At 43.9% G+C, this 25,709-nt stretch overlaps 1 protein-coding gene across 4 annotated transcripts in view; it reads right to left on the minus strand.

The window, feature by feature from the left end:
• LOC115933349 (BOS complex subunit NOMO3-like) overlaps window positions 1-25,709 on the minus strand; it is a 39,198-nt gene that overhangs the window by 11,855 nt on the left and 1,634 nt on the right. Inside the window, exons 2-9 of one of the 4 annotated variants that reach the window (XR_010131346.1) lie at window positions 22,783-22,872; window positions 19,875-19,920; window positions 16,514-16,614; window positions 14,605-14,711; window positions 12,312-12,384; window positions 8,698-8,850; window positions 4,670-4,868; window positions 1,398-1,705 (exon numbers count right to left, since the gene is read on the minus strand). Coding sequence is in view for 3 of the 4 variants with exons in the window: in XM_063699605.1 (XP_063555675.1) it covers window positions 8,094-8,153; window positions 8,698-8,850; window positions 12,312-12,384; window positions 14,605-14,711; window positions 16,514-16,614; window positions 19,875-19,920; window positions 22,783-22,872 (630 nt within the window). In the remaining variant the exon portion in view is untranslated. Of the gene's footprint in view, window positions 1-1,397; window positions 1,706-4,539; window positions 4,869-5,660; window positions 8,154-8,697; window positions 8,851-12,311; window positions 12,385-14,604; window positions 14,712-16,513; window positions 16,615-19,874; window positions 19,921-22,782; window positions 22,873-25,709 lie in introns of those variants that run through there. The other 3 variants (XM_063699606.1, XM_031007113.3, XM_063699605.1) reach the window with 3 other exon arrangements.

A 25,709-nucleotide genomic window follows, 5' to 3' on the forward strand; every position in this document is an offset into this window, starting at 1 on the left:
TTTTTGTAGAGATGGGGTCTCATCAGGTTGCCCAGGCTGGTCTCAAACTCCTGGACTCAAGCGATCTGCCTGCCTTGGCCTACCCAAAGTGCTGGGATTACAGGTGTGAGCCACCGCGCTTAGCCAAGTTTCTTTAAGCCATAATTCTCCTCTGTGCAAGACCTGCATACTGGGCTTCTGAACACTGCCCCCTGCACCATTTGGGGAACATAAGGAAGGGCTATGAGTAAGGAGACCTTGCCAAGGGAAAGATTAAAAAACAAACAACTTCCCCAGCCACCATCAATAGCATTTCCAGGAAGAAATAAACAGAGCTGACTCTTGGCCATAAAGGATTTATCACTTTCCTTTCCATTGGTGTGGAAATGAAGCAGGTTGCTTCAAAACTGCATTTTCCAGCTTTCCAAGGAGCTGTGTGGATTCCATATCCTAGAGAAGTTGACACCGTTCTAGTAAGTTGGCATGGACCCCAGGTCCTACCCCTAAGGGCTTAATACTCTGATGCAATATATAAAATATAATTTAATAAAAGGCTGAGGCAGTATTTGTGTACCAAGTGTCTATAGCAAGTACCAAGGTATTTGCATGGATTGGGGGTGGTGGCAAGTGTGTGATATTCTCCTTCTAAATCCCCTGGGTGTGGGGATGGAATTTTTAACAGTGGGCGATGCGATAGGACGATCAGAGATATGCAAAACCACCTTTTTAGTGGCGGGACACAGTCACAGTTCTATTCCTTCTGGGACTATTTGGAAATCACACATTTCTCATCAAGTAAGAAAATGAAAACAGAGAAAAACCAATTGACAGTGATGGCTCAATAGCGCCATCTCGTGGTGATCTCTGTCCCCACTCCAAGAGCAGTCCATGGGCCCCACCCCTTCCGGGATGTTTTGCCCCCTCTGTATCTGAGTCCCAGAAGGCAGTGCAGAAGGGATCTGGGCAAAACAGAGTATCCTACAGATTGGAACAGTGACCAACGGCATCTTTAAGGAGGAGAAATTTGAAATGGGTTCTAAAGGAATAGATACCCAGGCATCAAAGAGAAGCAAAGACATTTTTGATGAAGGGCATGGTGCAAACCAAGGTTGGTGGCTGGAAAATGTCAGATCCTTTGAGGATATGAGGCTGGAAAGTCAGTCTGGGTTGGTGAGACTCACTGCTGGGCTGCTGTGGGCATGAGATGTCCTCGGGGAGGTACAGACTTTCTGTGAGACAGAAAGTCAAAAATCATCTCCATTCACCTGTGGACCAGCACCATGCTAAATTACATCACATGCATCAGTTTATGTATGCATAAACATACATCAGTTTATCTGCCCTCAAGGGGTGATACTATTATTAACCTCCACTTGACAGATCAAGAAAGCAAGGCTCAAAGAAGTTAAATTGCTTACCTGAAGTGACTTAGCTAACAAGCGGCAGAGCCAGGATTTGAACCAAGATCTCTGTCCAACTTCAAAGCATGGTCTTGCTCTTCATAAAGGTGTTCTCATCTGCAGGTCTCTGCTGTTGCTTGTGGCAAAGACAGTTGTCACATATGAAATTGCTCAATCCAAAGTGCTTCTGCTTTAAATCTAAATAGTTACCAAACATTCTGCCCCCTGTAAAGCTGAAATTTCTCCCGAAGGCTTCAGGCTTGTGCCCTAGGACTTCTTGTCACCTGGCCAGCTGGTCACAGTGTCTTTGAATGACTGGGGGAGAGCTGTGGCAAAATGGTAAAGTGTGATGGTTAATTTCATGTGTCAACTTGACTGAGCTAAAGGATGCCCAGATAGCTGGTAAAACATTACATCCGGGTGTGTGTGTCTATGAGGGCATTTCTGGAAGAGATTAGCATTAGAATCTGTAGACTGAGTAAAGAAGACTACCCTCAGCCAGGTGCGGTGGCTCACGCCTGTAATCCCAGCACTTTGGGAGGCCAAGGTGGGCCGATCACGAGTTCAGGAGATCAAGACCATCCTGGCTAACATGGCAAAACCCCGTCTCTACTAAAAATATAAAAAATTAGCCGGGCGTGGTGGCGGGCACCTGTAGTCCCAGCTACTCAGGAGGCTGAGGCAGGCGAATGGCGTGAACCTGGGAGGCGGAGCTTGCAGTGAGCCGAGATCATGCCACTGCACTCGGGCCTGGGCAACACTGCAAGACTCCATCTCAAAAAAAGAAAAAAAGAAGACCACCCTCACCCATGTGGGCAGACATCATCCCATCTGTTGAGAGCCCAAACAGAACGAAAAGCAAAGGAAGTGTACATTTTCTGTTTGAGCTGGGACATTCACCTTCTCCTGACCTTGGAGATCAGAGCTCCTGGCTCTTGGGCCTTCAGACTTACCCTGGGACTTAATGTCATTGGCTTTCCTCGTACCCCACCTTGCAGATGGCAGAGCATGGAACCTAGCCTCCATAACTGCATAAACCAATCCGTATAATAAATAGACATATATATCCTACTGGTTCTATTTCTCTAGAGAACCCTAATACAGGAAGGTTGTGAGGTCTGGGATCTAAATCCCAGCTCTGCCCCTGAGTTGCTCAAGCATAGCCTGTCCAAAGCTGAGTTCCCTTGATCTTTTTCCCCAAACTCCTCCTCCTCTACTAACCCAGCCACCATCAACGCTCCTCCTCCAACCACACATTCCACCTTGCCCCTCCTGGAACAGAGATTCCCACCTCAGGACCTTTGCACTGGCTGTTGCCTCTACCTAGAACTGCTTTGCCCTCCAATATCGACACTGCTCCCTCACGTCCTTCAAGTCTTTGCATAACTGTCGCCATCTCAATGAGGCCAAGCCTGGCCACCACCACCCCCAACTGCACGCCCTACATCCCGTTACCTTCTCTGTATTTCTCATAGCAGTTGCCACCTTCTACAATGCCATGTAATTTACTTGTTTTGTTTCTGGTTTACTGTGTGCCTTCCCCCACTGGAATCAGTGTGCCCCAGTGACTGGTAGAACCTAGGTAGTAACTGAACACGTGTTCCCTATGAAATTGGTTTAACTCTGCTGGATGTGTGAAATTTTTTGTAATAAAATATTGGGGGTAATGGTCTCAAAGGCAGTCGTTTTATCTGCTTTGTTCACTGATGTATCCCAAGTGTCTGAAACAAGACCTGGCTCATAGAAGGTGCACAATAAACATTACTGAATGGAGGAATTAAGGAGTAAATGTGTTACTTAGGGCAAGTTATCTTATCTCCCTAAAGCTCTAGGTGTCAACTACAAAGGGGCAAAATAGTAGCTATTTTTCATTTATTAAGTATTTATTGAGCATCTACTATATATCTAGAACTATATATGTAGGTACTAGAGATACAACTGTGTGAAAGACAGACCAAGTCCTCCTTCTCATGGAGCTTTCAATCCAGATAGGGAAACATGACCACAATTTCATGTGACTCCTTCATTTATTACTTATTGAGCATCTACTATATATCTGGAACTATGTAGGTAGTAGAGATACAACTGTGTGAAAGGTAGACCAAGTCCTCCTCATGGAGCTTTCAATCCAGATAGGGAAACAAGACCACAATATTTCATGTAACTCCAATGCCATCTATGAGATTGCCTAATACCTGTGTGTCCCAACTCTGTCACAGGGATTCAGGGAGGACCACTCAGCTGAGTGGCATCAAAACTGAGCACTGAATCTTAATTGTTAGGATTCTGCTAATAAGAAAACTGCATCTTTATTTTGCTGAGGGCGACAATGCATCCAGCTAAAAATCATCTTTCACTAGCATCTCTTGCAGCTAGGGCTGGCCATCTGACGTAGTTCTGACCAGTGAAAAGAAGGGAGAGTGCACCTTTAGTTTTCTGGCTTGCTGCCCTCCCTTGGCTTCTATGCCTGCTGACATGATACCTGGAGATGAAGCAGCTATTTTGTAACCATGAGGATAGAAATTGCACAGCAGAGCAAGAAAATGAAAAAAGTGGGGGTTTCTGATGGTCTCTTTGATTCACTCTACCAACATGGCTTGCCTATTGTTTAGCTTATTGTGTAAGCCAAATAAACCCTTGCACCTTCAAGCCATGATAATAGGGTTTTCTGATACTTACAGCCGTATCTGTTGTCCCAAGCAAGATATTAACGAGGTTAAGAGGATGAAAGTGAAATGTACTAAGCCCAGGGCACAGCATGTGCAAAGGACCAGAGGTGTGAGTGAGCAAAGTCAATTCCAGCAACAGAAAGTTCAGGGCAGCTGAAGTGGAGTGGGTGAAAAGCAGGTGGTGAGTGAAGAGTCTGCAAGAGCAAACAGGGATCCCATTGAAATCAAGGTTTTGTAAATCGAATTGGAGAAACAGTGAAGAGCCATAGCAAGCTGCTAAGAAAAATCTGAGTTAATTTATGGAAAGTGTCCAACGCACAGTGGGTGCCCAAGATATAAGCACCGTGAGTATAATTTTACCTTGGAATACACACAAAATTAACTCCTCCGACAAAATGAAGATGCATCACTTTTATCTGCAAGCCCGCCAGAGGTCAGACACATGCAGAGGGAAAACAGTATGGTGAGATGAAGAAAAACAATCCAGCCAGGACAGTTACACCGACGCTTTATTCATATTTGCCACCATCGGGATTTCTTCCCACACAGTGACTCACTCACAGCACCAATCTCAAGGACCCTCTTTAATCAACTGTGCTGAGCAGTGACATCCAAGCTCACCTCGGAAAACGACGGAAACTCCAAGGCAAGGTGGCTTCCCGAAGTGGCCTTTTCCCTTCCCTCCTCATCCCTGGGCTGTTTCCAGCAGACGGCAGTGAACGCCTAAATGAGGGTTTGATCAGTGGAGGCCAAGCTGATATTGATAAAGCAGCTGCAGTTTCCGCAAATCACCCAGCACTCATAGATACTGAAGATTAATCTTTACAAATACGGGGCAAAGGGGGAGAGAAAAAACCAAGTCGATTTAGTTTCCGATTATTACTTTCTCCAGAGGCGCTGAAGAGTCAAAAGTTTAACTGATGTACATTAGACAGGGAGACAAATCCAGAAATATCACCCAATTACCCGGTAGCTTCTAGAAGGTATTTTTCATGACAGCAGGTGGGTTTGCCTTTTCTAAATCAGGAAGGAGACAAGACACCGCTAAGAGGATGTTGACTTGGCCCAGCACACAAGCACTAACCTCACCGGACAAATAGAAGCCTGAAAATTTGTCCTCAGTCTACACGCTCCCCCTGAAAACACATTTCCACCGATTTCCTAGTTATTTCTGTTTTATGCCACATGTTTAGAAATTAAATTGTTCCTTCCTGGAACAAGATGGACTTTTTTTTAACTACAAAGAAATAATAAGTGCTTAGCCTCCCTAGGCCTGCATTTTCACATCCAGAGAGTGGGTACAGCCCAGGGCGTAATGTTTAGAGGGCACTGACACCATCTAGAGGGGATCATTCTCTACCGTGCAGGGCTATTCCACCCACTGCAGGATGTTTACTGGCATCCCTGAAGTCTACGCACCAGATGCCAGTAGCACCATTACCTCATCCCCAGTTGTGACAACTGAAAATGTCTCCAGACATGACCAAATGTCCCTGAGAGATAAAACCACCTGCATAGTCATGAACAGATAACACGACTAAGAATGGGGAAAACGTGAATCAAAAGATGTTCCATGCTGTGTTCACATAAGCAATAAAACCAAATGCTTGAATTTGATGCTAGTTATAACCTTTTTATTCATGTCCATGTCACAGCCAAAGAACTTTTTTTTTTTTTTTTTTTTTTTTTTGCAGAGACAGCATTTCATTTATTTCAGGACACTTTCACAGAAGTATTCATATATTCTGGCAAAATGAAATCATATATTACACAAACATTTCATTTCCATAGTTAGTACAGAAGAGGAAAAATTATTTGTGGTCAAAATTACTCCTGAGATTCCTTTAAATCAACCATAATTTATAGAGTGCGCATGTACTTGTGTATGTAATCATTTTAAGTAATAACTATGCCCCTCGAACAGTTGGAAGGCACTGAGCTGGACCGAAGAATTAACAAAAGAGAAAGCTCTTCACAGATACTTGGGTTTTGAAACCATTCTGCCATTAGATAGCTACCTAGTCCTCAAGGTGAACTAAGCATGATGGAGGAATTCCAAGTGTGGCTTCCCACCTGCAGGGTCGACTCCACTGAGCCTCTGCTGCTAACCTTAGCATACAACCCTAGATGATCTTGTCGTGAAGATGAAGGAGATCACAGACAACATCTTGCCAGGGACTGAGTTTTAATGCTGGCGTTTTAGTTATCCTGTTGGGCCACAAAAACATGTCAGGCAAGATGTTAAGTTTTGTTTAAAGCATCAAGAATTCCAGGCCCGGCGCGGTGACTCACGACTGTAATTCCAGCACTTTGGGAGGCCTAGGCGGGCGGATCACGAGGTCAAGAGATCGAGACCATCCTGGTTAACACAGTGAAACCCCGTCTCTACTAAATATACAAAAAATTAGCCGGGCGCGGTGGCGGGCGCCTGTAGTCCCAGCTACTTGGGAGGCTGAGGCAGGAGGATGGCGTGAACCCGGGAGGCGGAACTTGCAGTGAGCAGAGATCGCGCCACTGCACTCCAGCCTGGGTGACAGAGCCAGACTTCGTTTCAAAAAATAATAATAATAAAGAATTCCAAAATCAAGTACAAAATCAAAAGGCAGATTTTCAAACAAAATCTTTGAAAAGTGGTTCTGGCCGGGCACAGTGGCTCACGACTATAATCCCAGCACTTTGGGAGGCCTAAGCGGGCGGATCACGAGGTCAGGAGATGGAGACCACCCTGGCTAACACGGTGAAACCCCGTCTCTAGTAAAAATACAAAAAAAAAAAAAAAAAAAAATCAGCGGGACGTGGTGGCGGGCACCTGTAGTCCCAGGTACTCGGGAGGCTGAGGCAGGAGAATGGCGTGAACCCGGGAGGCGGAGCTTGCAGTGAGCCGAGATGGCACCACTGCACTCCAGCCTGGGCGACAGAGCGAGACTCCATCTCAAAATATATATATAAATAAAAATAAAAGTGGTTCTGTCCTGCTTACACCCTCTTCTCACGCTTTTCAGGCACAAAGAAGGGCCAAGAGCAAGAGAGGATTTCTTTGCCTGGGGTAACTGCACAAGGCCCCATAATTAGACGACCCCACTCTGATGCTGACATTTTGAAATTCCTATAATTTTTTTTTTTTTTTTTTTTTTTTTGAGACAAGGTCTTTCTCTGTCACCCAGGCTGCAATGCAGTGGCATGAACATGGCTCACTGCAGCCTCAACCTCCTAGGCTCAAGCGGTCCTCCTGCCTTAGCCTCCTGAGTGACTAGGACCGCAGATGTATACCACCATTCCCGGCTGATTTATTTATTTATTTATTTATTTTATTTATTTTTGTAGAGATGCAGTTTTGCCATGTTGCCCAGGCTGGTCTCAAACTCCTGGACTCAAAGCAACTCCCCAGCCTCAGCCTCCAAAAGTATTGGGATTACAGGTGTGAGCCCCTGCACCCAGCCAGAATTCCTATAATTTTCATAACAAGAATCCCCACATTTTCGTTTTGTGCTGGGCCCTGAAAACTATGCAGCTAGTCCTACCCAGGATGCTTATTTTATTTCATTTTCCCAGCTTTAGAGGGGTAAAATTGACAAATAAAAATTGAATACATTTACAGTGTACAATGTGATCTTTGGAGATATATGTATACACAAATTGTGAAATGATCACCATGAACCAGCTAATTACCCTATTCATTACCTCCCATAGTTGTCTTTGGATGTTTATGTGATGAGAACACCTAAGATCTGCTCTCTTAGTGAAAGGATGGTGATTACCAGAGGCTGGGAAGGGTAGTGGGCTGGGGAATGTAAGAATGGTTAATGGGTACAAGAAAAATAGTTACAAAGAATGAGTAACACTTACTACTCGGTCAGGTGTGGTGGCTCACACCTGTAAGCCCCGCACTTTAGGAGGCCGAGGCGGACAGATCGCTTAAGGCCAGGATTTCAAGACTAGCCGGGCAACATGGCAGTACCCCATCTCTACTAAAAATACAAAAAATAGCCAGGCATTGTGGGGCACACCTGTAGTCCCAGCTACTCAGGAGGCTGAAGTGGGAGGATCACTTGAGCCCAGGAAGTCGAGGCTGCAGTGAGCTGTCATCATGCCACTGCACTCTAGCCTGGGTAACAGAAATGAGATCTTCACTCCAAAAAAAAAAAAAAAAAAAAAAAGACCTACTACTTGATAGCACAACAGAGTGACTATAGTCAATAATTTAATTGTACTTTTTTTTTTTTTTTTTTTTTGAGACAGAGTCTTGCTCTGTCACCAGGCTGGAGTACAGTGGCGCGATCTGGGCTCACTGCAACCTCTGCCTCCTGGGTTCAAGCAATTCTCCTGCCTCAGCCTCCCGAGTAGCTGGGACTACAGGCACGTGCCACCATGCCTGGCTCATTTTTTGTATTTTTAGTAGAGACGGGGTTTCATCATGTTGGCCAGGCTGGTCTAAAACCCCTGACCTCAAGTGATCCACCCACCTTGGCCTCCCAAAGTGCTGGGATTCCAGGCATGAGCTACCACACCCGGCCTGAGACAGACGATATTCTTAAGTGTTAAAATGATAAATCAACTCAGACCTGCATTTTTAAAACAGTACGTTCTGGTCTATAATCCAACACCCTCCTGCCCTTCACACCATCTCTTTTGTTCTTTTCTTTGCTTACCTCTTTAGTTACTAAAGAAGAAAAGAGAAGAAACTTCACCCCTTTCATGGGCTCCCCATCACTTCGGACAGAGCCAGACACATTGTAGCCAGCAACTATGAGGGGACTGGCCACATTGGCATTGGAGTTGGTTACACGCACTGTGGTGCTTGCCTGTAACAGAAAAAGATTTTAACCTGTAAAAAAATAAACACTTGCAAAGTGCCTAACAACATGAGGACACGCTGAAGCTAAAATATTAACTGGGAAACGTAATCTATAAAATTGCTTATTCAGTATGATCACTTCTTTTCCTCAGACGGAGTCTCAGTATGTCGCACAGGCTTGAGTGCAATGGTGCAACCTCGGCTCACTGCAACCTCTACCTCCTGGGTTCAAGAGATTCTCCTGCCTCAGCCTCCCAAGTAGCGGGGATTACAAGCGCTCGCCACCACGCCCGGCTAATTTTTGTATTTTTAGTAGAGACAGGGTTTCACCGTGTTGGCCAGGCTGGTCTCGAACTCCTGACCTCAGGTGATCCGCCCGCCTCAGCCTCCCAAAGTGCTGGGATTACAGGTGTGAGCCACCGTGCCTGGCTTATCATTATTTTTTAATGCCCAAAATGAAGTGAAAGGAAATGTGGCAAAATGTAAACAATAATGATTTTGTCTATATGGTGCTATTTTACTTGTATACTTTTCCAGCTTCCAAAATGTTTCCACTGCTTTATATTCCTCTATATGTTCCAATTTTTTTAATGAGCATATTTTGCCTTCTTTTCTATTTTTAATGATATATAGTGTTAACTGAAGATTAGCCTAAAGCTGCCTCCTTACATATTTTAAGTTTGGCCTAAAGGTTTCTCTGTACGTGTTGCCAAGTCTCAGCCAATTCAAGCAGCCACCCTTCAACTACTCACAGGCAGCCAACTGTTCAAACCATGTGCAAATAAGACAAACGTCCAGCTGTAACCAATCCAACTGTTTCTGTACCTCACTTCCACTTTCTGTCCGTCACTTTCTTTTTCTGTCCATAAACCCTTTCCAATCACGCAACAGTGCCACAGTCGCTGTAAACCTATTCTGGCTCAGGGGGCTGCCCAATTGACAAATTGTTCTATGCTCAATTAAACTCTGTTAATTTGCCTTAAGTTGTTCTTTTCACAATATGTGTATATTTTTAAACATTTTTGTTAAGGTACAATAAACACAGAGAAAAGTGTACAGATTCTAAGCACACAGCACAGGGCTTGTCACAAATTGGGCACTGGTTACCCAACAGAATAGCACCAGCAAGCCAGAAGTGCCCTCACACTTGTTTCCGGTCACTAACACCCCAGGAGGATAAACATTATCCTGACTTCTAACAACATGCTTTACTTGAAAATCCCAATCTCATATTAATAAACTCAGATTCTTCTATGCAGACAATTAACATACAATGTAAACCTTAAAATCTCTTCTATATATATTTATAAATGTGTAAGCTCTTTCATTTCAATTTTTTTTTTTTTTTTTTTTTTTGAGATGGAGTCTCACTCTGTCATCCAAGCTGAAGTGCAGTGGTGCAATCTCGGCTCACTGCTACCTCCACCTCCCAGGTTCAAGCGATTCTCCTGCCTCAGCCTCCCAAGTAGCTGGGATTACAGGTGTATGCCACCATTCCTGGCTAATTTTTTTCTATTTTTAGTAGAGATGCGGTTTCACCATGTTGGCCAGGTTGGTCTCGAACTCCTGACCTCAAGTGATCCACCCACCTCAGCCTCCCAAAATGCTGGAATTACAGCATGAGCAACTGCGCCCAGCCTCGAATAAAATATTTTTAAATGTTGCTGCAGAAGAGAAAAACCCCCAAAACCAAAAGTCATAAACAGTAAGAAGAGACATCTAGGTGTGAAACTATCATCAATTATAAGTGCGTAAAACCTACAGAGTAAAAATAATAAAACAGATAGAGTAGAAGCTGAAATACTGATTCCAATGCTTCTTTAGCAAAAATGAGATACAGCTTCAATACTAACACAGAAGCTAACATGTCAAGATGTCCCTTAAGTCTTATTTCAATTTGGTCTTTCACGGCTATTACAGAACCTCACCTGCTAGGTGGAGTTCCTTTTTTGATCTTTGACTATAAACTATTTCAGTCAAACAAAAAAAGATATGCTAAAGAACACTTACATACCTTCTAACCAGCTAAAGAAATTTAAAAAAATACAATTCAAGATGCTGGCGTACCCCGAAGTCCCCCTCCTCCCTCTTTCTCTAGAAGTCAGTATCATTTTGAACAGCGTCTGCTATTCCCATACATGTCTTCATAACTTTTCTACATAAGACTGTATCCTCCCTGTCCCTACTAAAAATACAAAAATTAACTGGGCATGGTGGCAGGCACCTGTAACCCCAGCTACTCAGGAGGCTGAGGCAGGAGAATCGCTTGAACCCAAGAGGCGGAGGTTGCAACGAGCCGAGATCGCCCCATTGCACTCCAGCCTGGGCAACAAGAGCAAGACTTCATCTCAAAAAAAAAAAAGACTGTATCCTTAGCTAGGGGCAGTGGCACATGCCTGCAGTTCCAGATCCTTGGGAGGCCAAGGTGGAAGGATCGCTTAAGGCTAGGAAGCAGAGGCTGCAATGAGCCATGAATATGTCACTGTACTCTAGCCTGGGCAACAGAGCAAGACCCTGTTGCAAAAAAAAAAAAAAAAAAAGACTGTATCTGGCCGAGTGCACTGGTTTATACCTGTAATCCCACCACTTTGAGAGCCCGAGGCTGGTGGATCATTTGAGGCTAGGAGTTCGAGACCAGCCTGGCCAACATGGCAAAATCCCATATATACTAAAAATACAAAAATTAGCTGGGTGTGGTGGCACATCCCTGTAATTCAGCTGCTCAGGAGCTGAAGCCGGAGACTCGCTTGGACACAGAAGGCCGAGGTTGCAATAAGCCAAGATCATGCCACTGCACTCCAGTCTTGGCAACAGAGCGAGACTCCGTCTTTTAAAAAAAAAAAAAAAAAAAAGACTGTATCCATAAATGATTATCACAAGTATTTAAAATCATATTTCCTTCAACTCTGTTTTTAAATGTAGTTACATTGATATATGTAGCTCTGGTTCATTCATTACTGCTGACATACAGCAGCCTATTGTATGATGGAACCCCAATCCATTCTTCTCTTAAAAGGCATTTAGGTGGTTTACAATATTTTGCTATTACAAACAAAGCTGCAATAAACATTCTCATACATTCTCCTTGGTCACGCGTACCACAGTTTCTAGAATGTTTAGTATATTTACAGATTTCTGTTTCAGGCTGAAAAAAGAACAACAAATAAATCTCGTCAGGGCCTTCTGTTGTTGATTTAGTTTAAAATAGCTATAGTTAATAAAACAGATCTATTTCACAGCAGGAAGACAACACTGTCACCTAAAACCGAAACTAACACAAGCAACATCTGCTACAGTGAGGAGTTACACCTTATAAATAACTACCAAACTAAACCACAGCACCATTGGTTCTTCATCTAGTCCTGGAGAAACCATAAATTCTTTTCATATCCTAAATTGAAAAGCCCTACATTTGTCCCAAGACCAGCATATTATTGGCATGGCTATAGACGTAGCTGTCACACTCACCTCTTTCAACGCCCAGGTTGGATGAGTTGCGAGGATTTCATAATCTCCAGGCAGAACTTTAAAAAATGCAAACCTAAGACATAAAAAATAACCATTTAACTTTCTCCAAACAACCCAAGTATTTCTAATTCTATGACTAATGTTGGCAGCACAAGAAAACAATGTTGGAATTATCGCAAACTTCCATTAGCTTGTTAAATGAGCATGAATGAAATTCAATCCTTCACTGTACAAATCTGCATAAAAGAGCGCTTATTGAGCACTTACTGTGTGCCAAGAGGGGTGCTCCATGTGCTGATAGGAAAGAGGAGTGCTTACGTCTCCCTTAATCTCAAGGATTTCTGGCATAAAACCAATCCTTGTAGCACAGCAGGGACCAGTCACAGAACATTCGACTGGGTTTGACAGAGGTGACAGGCATGAACTGACAAGGAGAAGGGGACAGAAGTGTCCAAGGAAACACATGGGAAGGGAGAAGTGGGGTGAAAAAGAACAGAACAGATGCACAGGCTGAGGGGGACGCTGACCCAAGATGATGCAAATGACACAGGGCAGGGTAAACTATCACAAGCTTTGAATCCCAGAAAAAAGGCTTTAGAGAAACACAGATAAGTCATTCTGGGTTTTTGCACAAAGCAACTGAGATAAGAAACCAGCAGCTGATGAAAATTACTCTACTAGCCATAGACAGACTAACACCAGAGTGAGCCGAGCTGAAGCTGGAAATGCTGCTGCCAGTATACTAACATGTTTATCCCTTCAAATTTGTAAGGCAACTGACAAATTAGAAGGCTAAGTCCAGTGAAATGAACTAGAAAACGCATTTGATTTCTTCTTCTGTGGTATTTTATTGTATCAAATCTTGCCTGCAATAACTGGATAGGGCTTGGAAATCACATTACTACAAGTATTGGTAAGATTGAGCTTCTATTTCATTTTCATAATAGCCCAGTGCTACATGTTTCATTGTTTCAGTTAGTGCAGATGAAAAGTATTCAGAAGGCTCAAGACACTATTTTTTTCTGGTAAGGTCAACACCAAATTACTAGCCCAGAAAAAAAATTACAGCTCCATATTCCTGCTACACACCAGGGCTGGAGAGGCACCAGTCAAGCAGAAGTAAATGTTATTTCAAAAATGAAAACTAGTTTCAACAGTAATAACTTTAAAATTGAATAACTTACTGACAGACTCATTATAAACTTCTATTTTGCAATTTAGTCAGTTTGTATACTAACGGAGTTAGTAATGATTTGAACGCTTTCGGAATTATCAGTTTGAACTATTCTGGTATTAATCTTGGCATATCTGTTAACATTTACAACTCAACTATATACATCCATTAAATAAATGCTTTAAATCTGACTCAGCAAGGTCAGCTAGGCATCAGTTCCAACTACAAAACAGTTTTGATATAATAGTGATAATGATTTTTTCTAATCATAACTGAGCTAACCTATTTGAGCTAATATGCCAGGCAGCTTGAAGTAATAATATTAATTTCATCTTTCCAGTACCTTAGGAGATAGGTTCCACAATTATCTTCATTTACAAAAGAGGAAACTGAGGCACAGAGGGGTTAAGGAACTTGCCCTAGGTCAACCAGCCAGCAAATGGGGGAGCTGGGATTCAAGCCCAGGCTGGCAGGCTCCAGAGCCAGGCTGAGCTGCTAAATGAAGACCCACTAAGCCCCAGGCCTTGAAGCAGGTGCTTTATGGGTATTAACTCTTTTTTTGTTTGTTTCAGACAGGGTCTTGCTCTGCTGCCGAGGCTGGAGCACAGTGGCACATGATCACGGCTCACTGCAGCCTCAACCTTCCAGGCTCAAGCAATCCTCCTGCCTCAGCCTCCCGAGTAGCTGCGACCACAGGAGCATGCCACCACACCCAGCTAATTTTTTTCCCCCGTGGGACTCTACTTGATATAATTTTTTAAATTATTTGTGGAGATTGAGTCTCCCTATGTTGTCCAGGCTGGTCTCGAACTCCTGAACTCAAGTGATCCTCCCATCCTGACCTCCCAAAGTGCTGGCATTATAGGCGCAAGCCAATATGCCTGGCCAGTATGAACTCATATTTAATCATCCCATCAGTGCTAGGCAAGATGGGTCAAATGGATTCCATTTCACATGTGGGGAACTCAGCACTCTGAGGGGCATGAACTCACCCAAAGTTAAGAGGCTGAATCAGGATCTGAACCCAGAACTCCCTGAATCCAAACTCCCAAACCCAGCTCCATGACCCCTGTCAGAGCCTGGCTCAAAGGCAACACTAAGAGACAGGACGCTACTCACTTTCCGCCAGGCTGTGTAACTGTGGACTGGATCTTTGCTTCGGTCCCAGTGTTTCTCAGAGACACCTGAACTCCCGCAGGACCCAGGGGCTGCCCTTTGCTGAGGACCTGCCATGGAGAAGAAAGTTAGGGCCCACCCAGCAAAGCACCCTCCTCTCAAAGCACTGGCAGTCCTGCTTACAACTCCCAGGTGGAGCCAGGAACCCTCTTCGGGTCAAGAATCCCACTGAAAAGATGATATAAATCATGGATATGTTTCCTGGGGATGAGGTAGGAGAGGGAACAGTAACAGTAAAATAAGACTCTATTTCAATGAATCTAAGACATCATCAGTTATAGATTCACCATTATTGGTCTGGGTGGGTGTAGTGGCTCACGCCTGGAATCCCAGCACTTTGGGAGGCTGAGGCAGGCAGACCACTTGAGGTCAGGAGTTTGAGACCAGCCTGGCCAACACGGTGAAACCCCGTCTCTACTAAAAATACAAAAATTAGCTGGGCATCATGGCACATGCTTGTAATCCCAGCTACTCCTGAGGCTGAGGCAGGAGAATCACTTGAACCCAGGAGGCGGAGGTTGCAGTAAGCTGCAATCGCGCCACTGCACTCCAGCCTGGGCGACAGAGGGAGACTCCATCTTAAAAAAAAAAAAAAAAAGTAAATATACATAAAAATAAAAATATAAAAATTAGCTGGGTCAGGTGGCACACGCCTGTAATCCCAGCTACTGGGGAGGCTGAGGCAGGAGAATTGCTCCAACCCAGGAGGTGGAGGTTGTGGTGAGAGAAACTGCGCTACTGCACTCCAGCTCAGGCCACAGAGCGAGACTCTGTCTCAAAAAAATAAATAAATAAAAATAAAAATAAAAAAAGATTCACCATTATTTTGCAAACCATCGATAAAGAAAAAACTACCCAAGATCCCCATCTCTAACAAGAAGCCCACACATACAGCTGGGATGGAAGGGCCTCCCCCTCACCGCAAAGGTAGAGGAGAAAGAAGCCCATCATGAAGAGAAGGACAGGAAGGAAGGAAGCACATCTCAACCTCAGGCACAGGGCGGGTGGAGGAAAAACCACTCTCCCCTGAGAATCTGAATCGCGGGAGCTGGGGCACACAACCGTTAGGACTCTAAATTCACACCACCATGGCGGTCCAAAAAAATCTCAGAACTTAAATGATGGGAATCCTCCTAGGTAAGTGTCAGAAGCAGATGCACGCTCTCTCTAGGAGAAGCTGACTTCAATTCACCCACAGGGACAGCAAGATGTCACAAGGCTTAGAGAGTGCGTCCTTCCAATTCGGCATCCCTGTAAAAGGCCATCCCTGACATAAACACTAACAGCGGCTGGGTGCACAGCTTACACCTGTAATCCCAGCACTATGGGAGGTGGAGGCAGGCGGATCACCTGAGGTCAGGAGTTTGAGACCAGCCTGGCCAACACAGCAAAAGCCCATCTCTACTGAAAATACAAAAATTAGCCAGGCATGGTGGCACACACTTGTAATCCTAGCTACTCGGGAGGGTGAAGGAGCGGGAGGGTGAGGCAGGAGAATCACTTGAACCTGGGAGGTGGAGGCTGCAGTGAGTCAAGATTGCACCACTGCACTCCAGCCTGGGCAATAGAGCAAGACCCTGTCTCAAAAAAAAAAAAATTAAAAAATTAAAACACCAACAGCCTATGCTCTGGGAGCAGAGGGGACGACCAGCAACCTCAATCTCACTCCTAAATACACCTGCTGCGTTCTACACAGGATGAAGTACAGAGTTCACAGGCTCCCTTGCCACTTATCCATGGGTCCCCTGTGGGATCAAAGTCCCCAGGTTAAAATATCCTGCATTTTTTTAAAAAAGGATTTAGTATACATTATAGAGTGAACAGGAAAAATAATCAAGTTCCAAAGACAAACCTTGCCATTCACAGAGAACCCAGTGAAGACAAAGTTGATGTCCCCGCCCTTTGTGCAGATGTCACTGACTCCATCCACATGGAGCTCCACAGTCGTCGGCTCTGAGGAACGAAGCAGGGGAGGAAACGGGGGCACAAGATACAAAGGCAAGCTTAGTTTTGGGGTACAGTGAACCTAAGTAGAACGTATTTTTATTATTCAGGTTTCATTTTACTTTTCAACACTTAATACACTCGTGTGTTTCCAAATCCAAAGGTACAAAAAAGTATTCTGGGAAACGTCTCCCTCTCACCCCTATCCCCCTAGCCTCCTGGTTTCCTGCCCCAGAGGGAATTCGTGTTTAGAGTATAAAATAATTTTACAACGCCTTTCAGCTAAGTTATATCTCAGAGTTCCAGTGAAAATTCAGTGAGCACCAAATAATTTTCTTTCCTGAATGCTCATCACCGACCAGGCACTGAGCTGAGTGCCTTTAATCCTCACAATTATCTTAAGAGACAGGCAGTAATAGCTGCAATTTACTGAGGGGTAAATTAAGGCACAGAAAGGTTAAAGGAGCTCCCAAGGTCACAGAGCTTCTGAGTGACAGAGCCCCAATTCAACCCTAGAAGTCTGGCTCTGGATCTGTTCTCTGACCAAGGACATGAGCTCAGCCATGTTAAACCAGGAACGCAAACTCCAGGGCCACAGGGGCCTCAGGGGCTTTCAAAGTAAGCGGAGCATCCTCAGGGGGACTGTGGCAAATTGAAAGGAGACAACCGCCACTCAAGTCTGCCAACCACTACCATGCTTTGCCAGAGCTTCCAACTTCTCTGAAAAACTGGAAATCTGGATTTTATATACCATCTCTTGATTTTTCAATATCAGCAATTAACTCCATTTTTTCACTGAAGAGTTCATCATAATAGGGGTTAAGGTTGAGTTTTTGAAAGGTTAGGAAGAATATGGAGTAATGAGTAGAGAAAAAAATGGAAAACCATGAGATGAGATTTTCAGTTAAGATGAATTACACACGTGCTTGCACGCGTACATGCACGCACACACACACACACACAAAGACTCCAATAAAAAATGGGCAAAAGACTTGAACAGGAATCTTACAAAAATAGCTAGCCCATGGCAAACAAACATAAACATACGAAAAAGTGTGCAACCTCATTGGCCATCAGTGGAATGTAAATCAAGGCCACAGTGAGATAATACCACACCCCCACCAGAAGGGCTAAAATTAAAAAAAACTGACGATACCAAGTGTAGGTTAGGATGTGGAGCAATGGAAACCCTTGTACACTGCTGGGAGAACACAAACTGGTGCATCCACTTTGGATGTTTGCAAACACCTAAAGCTGAGCATGTATCAGCTCTATGGCTCAGCAACTTTACTCCTGTGATATACTCAGCAAAAATGCAGACACACATGTATCAAAATATACATACAAGAATGTTCACAGGAGCACCACTCTTAGTGGCCAAAATCGGTAAGCAACTCAAATGGCCATCGACAGTAGAAGAGACCACTGATACAAAATATGAATATAAAATATAAATATAAGCCAGGCGTGGTGGCTCTTGCCTATAATCCCAACACTTTGGGAGGCCAAAGCGGGCAGATCACTTGAGGTCAGGAGTTCGAGACCAGCCTGGGTCAACATGATGAAACCCCATCTCTACTAAAAATACAAAAATTAGCTGGGTGTGGTGGTACGCACCTGTAATCTCATCTACTGAGGAGGCTGAGGCACAAGAATTGCTTGAACCCGGGCAGAAGTTGCAGTGAACTGAGATCACACTCCAGCCTGGGCAGCAGAGCGAGACTCAGTCTCAAAAAAAAGAAAAAAAATAAAATAAAATATAAATATTTTATAAAATATAAATAATTTTATATTTATGCATCAGAATTCTGAACAGCAAAGAGAATGAACTAAAGCTACAAATGATACAGATAAAGTTCATAATGTTGAGTGAAAGAAACCAGATATTAAAAAGTTCCCTGCATGATAGCATTTGTATAAAGTTCAAAACGACCAAATGGATCTCTCATTTGTAGAAGGTCAGGGTGGTGGTCATCTGGAGGGTGGGGCGGGATGGCTAATGAGCACCCAGGATGGGGACTTCTGGGGTGCTGGTGAAGTGCTATCTTATCATCTGGATGGTGGATACATGGGTGTGTTCACTTAGTGAAAATTCATCCAAGGCACTTTTCTGAAAGTATAATTCAATTAAAAAGCTTGTCAACAGCACCAGTTGGGGGTAGGGTGGGGGTGGCAAACACAACACTCCTCCAGGCCACCAATCTGGACTTCTGCTTTGGCCACGAGCAGGGCTACATTCCTCTCCAGCTTTCTGGAACGTACCAGCCAGGCACCCCCCGCCCTATCCCTGACTACAAACTGATAAAAGAGCTGCTCTCACAGAGCCAAATTAGCTGTCAGCTGCCTGAGCCTCATTTTAGCCTTGGCGATGGCAGGTGCTAAATTCTTCCTTGTCTAATGCACGAGCAAGCCTGTTATCAACAACGGTGATCCCTACTCCTCTCCCCAAGCCATGGACTGGGGTCACCCACACCTGCTCTACTGAAACATCAAGAGTCTCTCCTCTTCAAAAATGTAAACTACATCAAAACAGACCCTCTCTTCTGATCTCAACCCCATCCCCAACTCCCCAGCTATGCTTGAAGGCAGTTATATGAGGAAAGTTTGGAGCTTTTGTTGGGATGTGTGCAGAAGGGCTATTTCCGAATACTGAGTACTTGCTAATTACGTGCCAGCCACTCTGAACACTCAGTATTGGTTTATTAATCCTCCAAGTACCCAGTGGGGCAGGGACTATAACTACCCTTGCTCGATAGTGAGGAGCCAGGCTGACACGGGGGAAGTAACTTGCCCAAAGTTATTTAACTGGTAAGGTTTAAGGCTGACAGTCTTCCCATCTCATGGGACATAAATCTGGATTTTTATGACAAATCTCACAACCTTTAAATGTTTCAATTAATTCCATAAAAAATTAAAAAACTGAGGGGGCTAAAAAAGAAGCCATCCTGGGACGGGAACCAAGTCCCCACTCTTGATTTCTATACTGTTCCACGGCCACGTAATGAGTGAAACTGCAAGGGAGGAGTTTCCAGAAAGGTAGAAGAAAAGATGTCTATTTTTCAAAGGTGACAGAAAGTCTTAAGGTAGATTAAGGTAAATCCGAACTAAACCAGAGTGATGGGGGCAAGGAGGGGAGGAATACAAACCCTCTCCCGTACTGGAAATGATCCTTAATATTTTAATAGTTTATGCACTCTGCTAGCCTAAATTAATATTCGGCATATCATCTAATCTTTTACAAAGAATGTCTAGTGATTCAGTTAACTTACCAAAACTCCACCCTAGGGGAGGCTCAATCTTCAGAATGAAATCCCCCTAAAAGGAAAAAAAGAAAATGTAATTTCAAGAAATGAGAATTGTGACTCTGGTTTAATTTAGTTTAGTGTTATCATTTAATCTGAAATTTTTTTACACCATAAATGAAATTCTAAGAGTAAGCCTTGTTCTTCTACATGGTAGTGAGCACTGATTCTCTTCAGAAGCTACAAGCTGCAGCTGAACACCAGAAGTTTCCATCTAAACAATCAGAAGACAGTGCTGAAGCCCATTCATGAGTTCTAAAGACACTAGGTTCAGCCACTCACTGTCTTTTAATACTAAACATACTATAATTCTATTAATTGAGTCTCCCATTAAGCCCTCACATGCCTACAGTTGCACAAGTTAGCATGTATCTTCAGGAACTAAAGTCATCTCTTAAAACTAGATTTGGCCAGGCACAGTACCTCACACCTATAATCCCAACACTGTGGGAGGCCAAGGCAGGAGCGTCACTTGAGGCCAGGAGTTCAAGACCAGCCTAAGCAACATAGCAAGACCCCATCTGTACAAAAAATGTTCTTAAAAAATTAGCTGGGTGTGGTGGCAGGCGCCTACAGTCTTAGCTACTTAGGAGGAAGAGGCAGGAGGATCACTTGAGCCCAGGAGGTCAGTGCTGCAGTGAACCATAATTGTGCCACTGCACTCCAGCATAGGCAGCGGAGGGAGATCCTGTCTCTAAACAATACATTAACTCATTAATTCAATAAATAAAACTAGATTTTACTTATCAACCCTGGTTTCTTTGTTTTTGTTTTTGTTTTTTTTGAGATGGAGCCTCGCTCTGTTGCCCAGGCTGGAGTGAAGTGGTGCGATCTTGGCTCACTGCAACCTCCGTCTCCTAGGTTCAAGCGATTCTCCTGCCTCAGCCTCCCAAGCAGCTGGGACTACAGGCATCCACGTGACACCCGGCTAATTTTTTTGTATTTTAGTAGAGACGGGGTTGCACCATGTTGCCCAGGCTGGTCTCACACTCCTGAGCTCAGGCAATCCACCTGCCTCAACCTCCCAAAGTGCTAGGTTTACAGGCATGAGCTACCACGTCCAGCCTCCTGGTTTCTTGAGACTGATACTGATACTATTTAAAAATTAATTAAATAGATTTCAGGACAGAGCCAGCTAGTCCATGCATAGAAATCAATCCTATGCATTCTGGATGAGGAGTTAAGTTCAAGAATATTTCCTGGTGTGTTATGTTAAAATTACTATTATTTTAAAATTGGGGAATGTCTATATGTCCAAGTAGTTAAATAAATTACAGTTTGGGTTTGACTCTGACACACTAGGCAGCGATTAAAAAGAAGTCAGTAGGCCGAGCATGGTGGCTCATGCCTGTAATCCCAGCACTCTGGGAGGCTGAGGTGGGCGGATCACCTGAGGTCAGGAGTTCAAAACCAGCCTGGCCAACATGGTGAAACACCATCTCTACTAAAAATACAAAAAAAATTAGCTGGGCATGGTGGTGGGTGCCTGTAATCCCAGCTACTTGGGAGGCTGAGGCAGAAGAATCACTGGAACCCAGGAGGCAGAGGTTGCAGTGAGCCGAGATCGTGCCACTGCACTCCAGCCTGGCTGACAGAGTGAGACTCTGTCTCAAAAAAAAAAAAAAAAAAAAGTCAGTAGATCTATCTATGCTAATGTTGAAAGCATGCAAGAGGAAAAAACCAAATGTCCCTCTGGTATTGAAAGCATTAACACAGGGGAAAAAATGAAACTGCAGAATAAATCCTATTGTTTGATTTCATTTGTATTAAAAAATATATCAAAATCAAAACTATGTATATTGACTATTTTTGCAACTTCCTATGAATCTGTATTTCCAAATAAAAGGTTTATATGTGGGAGGATGGGATTGTATAGAGGTGTTTGTGGATACATATCTATGTGCATGTGTGCTTGTGTGTATTTGCATCTATACATATGCATGTGTACCCGTGGATATCTGAATAACTATAAATAGAAAGCAATCTGTTAGGATGCACATCAAAATTTTATAAGAGGGCCAGAAACATCGGCTCACACCTGTAATCCCAGCACTTTGGGAGGCTGAGGCACGTGGTTCACTTGAGGTGAGGAGTTCGAGACCAGCCTGGCCAACATGGCAAAACCCCGTCACTACTAAAAATACAAAACATTAGCTGGGTGTAGTGGCAGGTGCCTGTAATCCCAGCTATTCGGGAGGCCGAGAAAGGAAAATGGCTTGAACCTAGGGGGTGGAGGTTGGAGTGAGCCAAGATCACGCCACTGCACTCCAGCCTGGGCGACAGAGCGAGACTCCATCTCAAAAGAAGAAAAAAAAAAACAACAAAAAAAACCTTTATCAGATTATCAGAGGTTATCACTACAGAGGGAGGTAAAATTGGAGGGAAAAGGGTACAAATTTATTTCACATACTTCTAAAGACCTTGACTTTTTTTTTCACAAAGTTCATGAATTCATGTATTACTTGTACAATTGTTTTAACAATACTCTAAGCTGCTTGCAAGTAACGGGTTCCATGAAATCAGAGTTTCTCAGCCCTGGCACTACTGCCATCTGGGCTGTCGTAGGCAGCACTGCAGCACATTTAGCTCCACGCCTGGCCACTACTCACTGGGTAACTGTAGCGCACAGCCACAGATGTCACAACAAAAACGTCTCTAGACATTGCCAAATGGCCCTAAACACAGAGAGAGCCACTGTATTCGTCAAGGCAGTTTGTAAGTTGTCTCCCTCCAAATGTGGCTAGGATTACCATATTCCACTAATAATTTACAAAACAGATGAGCATTTGCTAGTGTAGGAAAGGGCATGGTTAGTGCAGCCTGGTGAGGCACACTAGTGACTTCCCATCATAAGTGACAAGCAGTCCCCTCTTACCTTATCATACAAAGGGATCATAAAGTAACCATTATTAGGGGCACAGTCTGTCTGGTATTTCAAAGTCCCATGCTTGGTGTACAGCTTTATCTGGAAGGGAAGGAAGGGAAGGAAGGAAGGAAAACAGAAATCATAACATTGCCTTTGGGAATTAACTACACATGTTACACCTGAATGCACTCAGTCAGTATACATTCACTGAGGACCTATTATATGCCAGCTTTTAACACGGGGCATTATTGGGGACAGAGGGAAATCAACAAACTCTCTCCCAAATCATGTGACTCAATGTTTTTCAGATTAGAAATGCCTATTACAATGCCTTATTTTTCAACGCTTTTCTGTTTATTGTAGTGGCTGTCTCTAGGTTGCTCGTGTAAGTTTCTGGGTCTAAAACAAATTTGCAAACTTTGCCATTAGTAAGGTGCTTATTCACATGCAAATTCCTGGCTGGGCACGGTGGCTCATGCCAGTACTCCCAGCACTTCAGGAGGCTGAGGTGGGCACATCACTTAAGGTCAGGAATTTGAGACCAGCCTGGCCAACAAGGTGAAACCCTGTCCCTACTAAAAATACAAAAAAAGTTACCCAGGCATGGTGGCAGGCACCGGTAGTCCCAGGTACTTGGGAGGCTGAGGCAGGAAAATTGTTTGAACTCAGGAGGCGGAGGTTGCAGTGAGCCAAGATCATGCCACAGCACTCCAGCCTGGGAGACAGAGCAAGACTCCGTCTCAAAAATAATAATAAAAAAATAAAATAAAGTAAAATAAATTGCAAATTCCTGGGGCCCACCTCTATTTCTCAACTAAAGGTCTGGAATGAGGGCCAGAAATCTTCCTTACTAACTCTGAATAATTTCAAATACTTGGAGCAACGTTCATCTAGAAACTTAATTTTCTCATTACTTTCATTCTCAGAAGAAAAAGAGACTAAAAAGACATTTAATATCTGTCCTCTCTTCAAGGACTCTCTAAAACTCTTACATTCTGAGCATTACCAGACACGAAGTGTTAACCCAGTAAGATGCCCAAATGCCATCTGAGTCTTCCACGTGTTGCGTGGCCTTGGGCAAGCTCGTGTTCGGTTTCTTCAGGTGTAGACACAGAGCCACTCCTTTTCATGTGGTTGTACAGATTCACATCAACGCATATTAAGCACCTGCTACAGAATATGGATTCAAAGAAAAATCAGTTTGCGGCCAGGCATGGTGGCTCATGCCTGTAATCCCAGCACTTTGGGAGGCCAAAGAAGGAGGATCACTTGAGCCCAGGAGACCAGCCTGGACAACATAGCCAGACCTCACCCCTACCAGAAAAAAATTAGCTAGGCATGATGGCATGTGCCTGTAGCCTCAGCTACTCAGGAGGCTGAGGCAGGAGGACTGCTTGAGGCCAGGAGTCAGAGGCTTTGGTGAGCTATGATGGTGCCACTGTACTCCAGCCTGAGCAACAGTGTGAGACCCTGCCTCAAAATAAAACAAAATAAAATAAGTAAAATGGAAAAAGCAGTTTGTATTACTATTTAATATCTCTCTCTGAAGAAAAAGGCAACACAGTGTAATACGTAGGGAACATACCGGGCTCAAGGAAAATTTCCTAAAGGTACCTGCACAGCTCAACCACTCTGAGGCTCAGTTTCCATGTCTGTAAAAGGAAACAGTTGGGTCTGATGCACCTAAAAGCCTCACCTCCAAAATGTTAATGCTCTATGACCATGAAACAAACCATGACACGAGCTGCAATGAAACAGTCGAATCTTACCAGCTAAGAAGATGTACAAAGTGACTAACTCATAAAACGAACATCTGAACATTTGGGAAAGGACTCGTGTGAAATAAGGTTAAGCCTGTATGTAAAGTTCTCTGAGGTCAGTGACCGCAACTTCATTCCCCAGTGCCTGAGACAGTGTCTTGCTTACTCTAGGTACTCAGTGAATTTGCTACAGGTGACAAAGAGATTCAGATGCATGCATTTAAGGCAGGGACTGGAAATTCACCAGCCTAGACGGGTTAGGGAGGCAACATCAAGGGGCACTCATCCAAAAGGATTCAGATCACTACAAAACCCAAGCCAACTGTGGCAGCCTAAAGATCGGCTGGTTTTCCAGAGAAATAAAGAACCCAGTTTTTAATGTGAAACCTGCTGATTGTTAAAGTATTAGCAACCAGTATAATTTTTTTTTTTTTTTAACAGTAAGGTCCCTGTTAGAGAACAAAATGTCAGTCTCATGAGAGTATGGAGTTTTGTCTGTTCTGTTCACTGTACTGCTATATCCACACTGGGGGCAAGGCTTCAGTATGTGCCGGGGCTCAGTAAATAGTTGTTGACTCAATGAACACGATGTAAAAACACCCAGGATGGGAGAAAGCTAGAGAAGAATGGCGGCAGTTGCATAGGAACACAAAAAACACAATCAAGAAATAACCGTGAAATATCATGATTATTTCTACATCTTTCATAAAGTACAATCAGGACACAGGATGGCAATGTAATCTACATCAAGATGGCCAGTATGAAATGTCTGATTTCAGAATCTGAATTACTTACGAAAGAATGAGTGTCCCACACCATCTGGACAGGCAGCTCTTGGGCTTAAGGAACACACTTCGAAATGGGTCACAAAACCTGTCCTCTGCTCTCAAGGTCACTATTAGTATGAGGGTGAGGGTGGAGGGGGGTGCCTGTCTTTTCCTTCCTTCCAGAACCCCTGGAAACTACAAGTTGCAAGAGGCCTTACCGGCCTCTTACATTTCAGCTTCTGAAATGCCCTGTGCCGTCTACAGCCATACCACCCTGAACGTGTCCTGTCCCCAGTGCAGACCTAGGAGGTGGCATGGGCACCCAGAAACATGTACCCAGGAAATCCTAGGAGCCCTGCCGCTGCCAGTGGGTAGATTCATTCAATGCCTGACCTCTGACCTCTTCAGA

This window comes from Gorilla gorilla, chromosome 18 (assembly GCF_029281585.2).
Source record: "Gorilla gorilla gorilla isolate KB3781 chromosome 18, NHGRI_mGorGor1-v2.1_pri, whole genome shotgun sequence".
Lineage (NCBI taxonomy): Eukaryota > Metazoa > Chordata > Mammalia > Primates > Hominidae > Gorilla > Gorilla gorilla.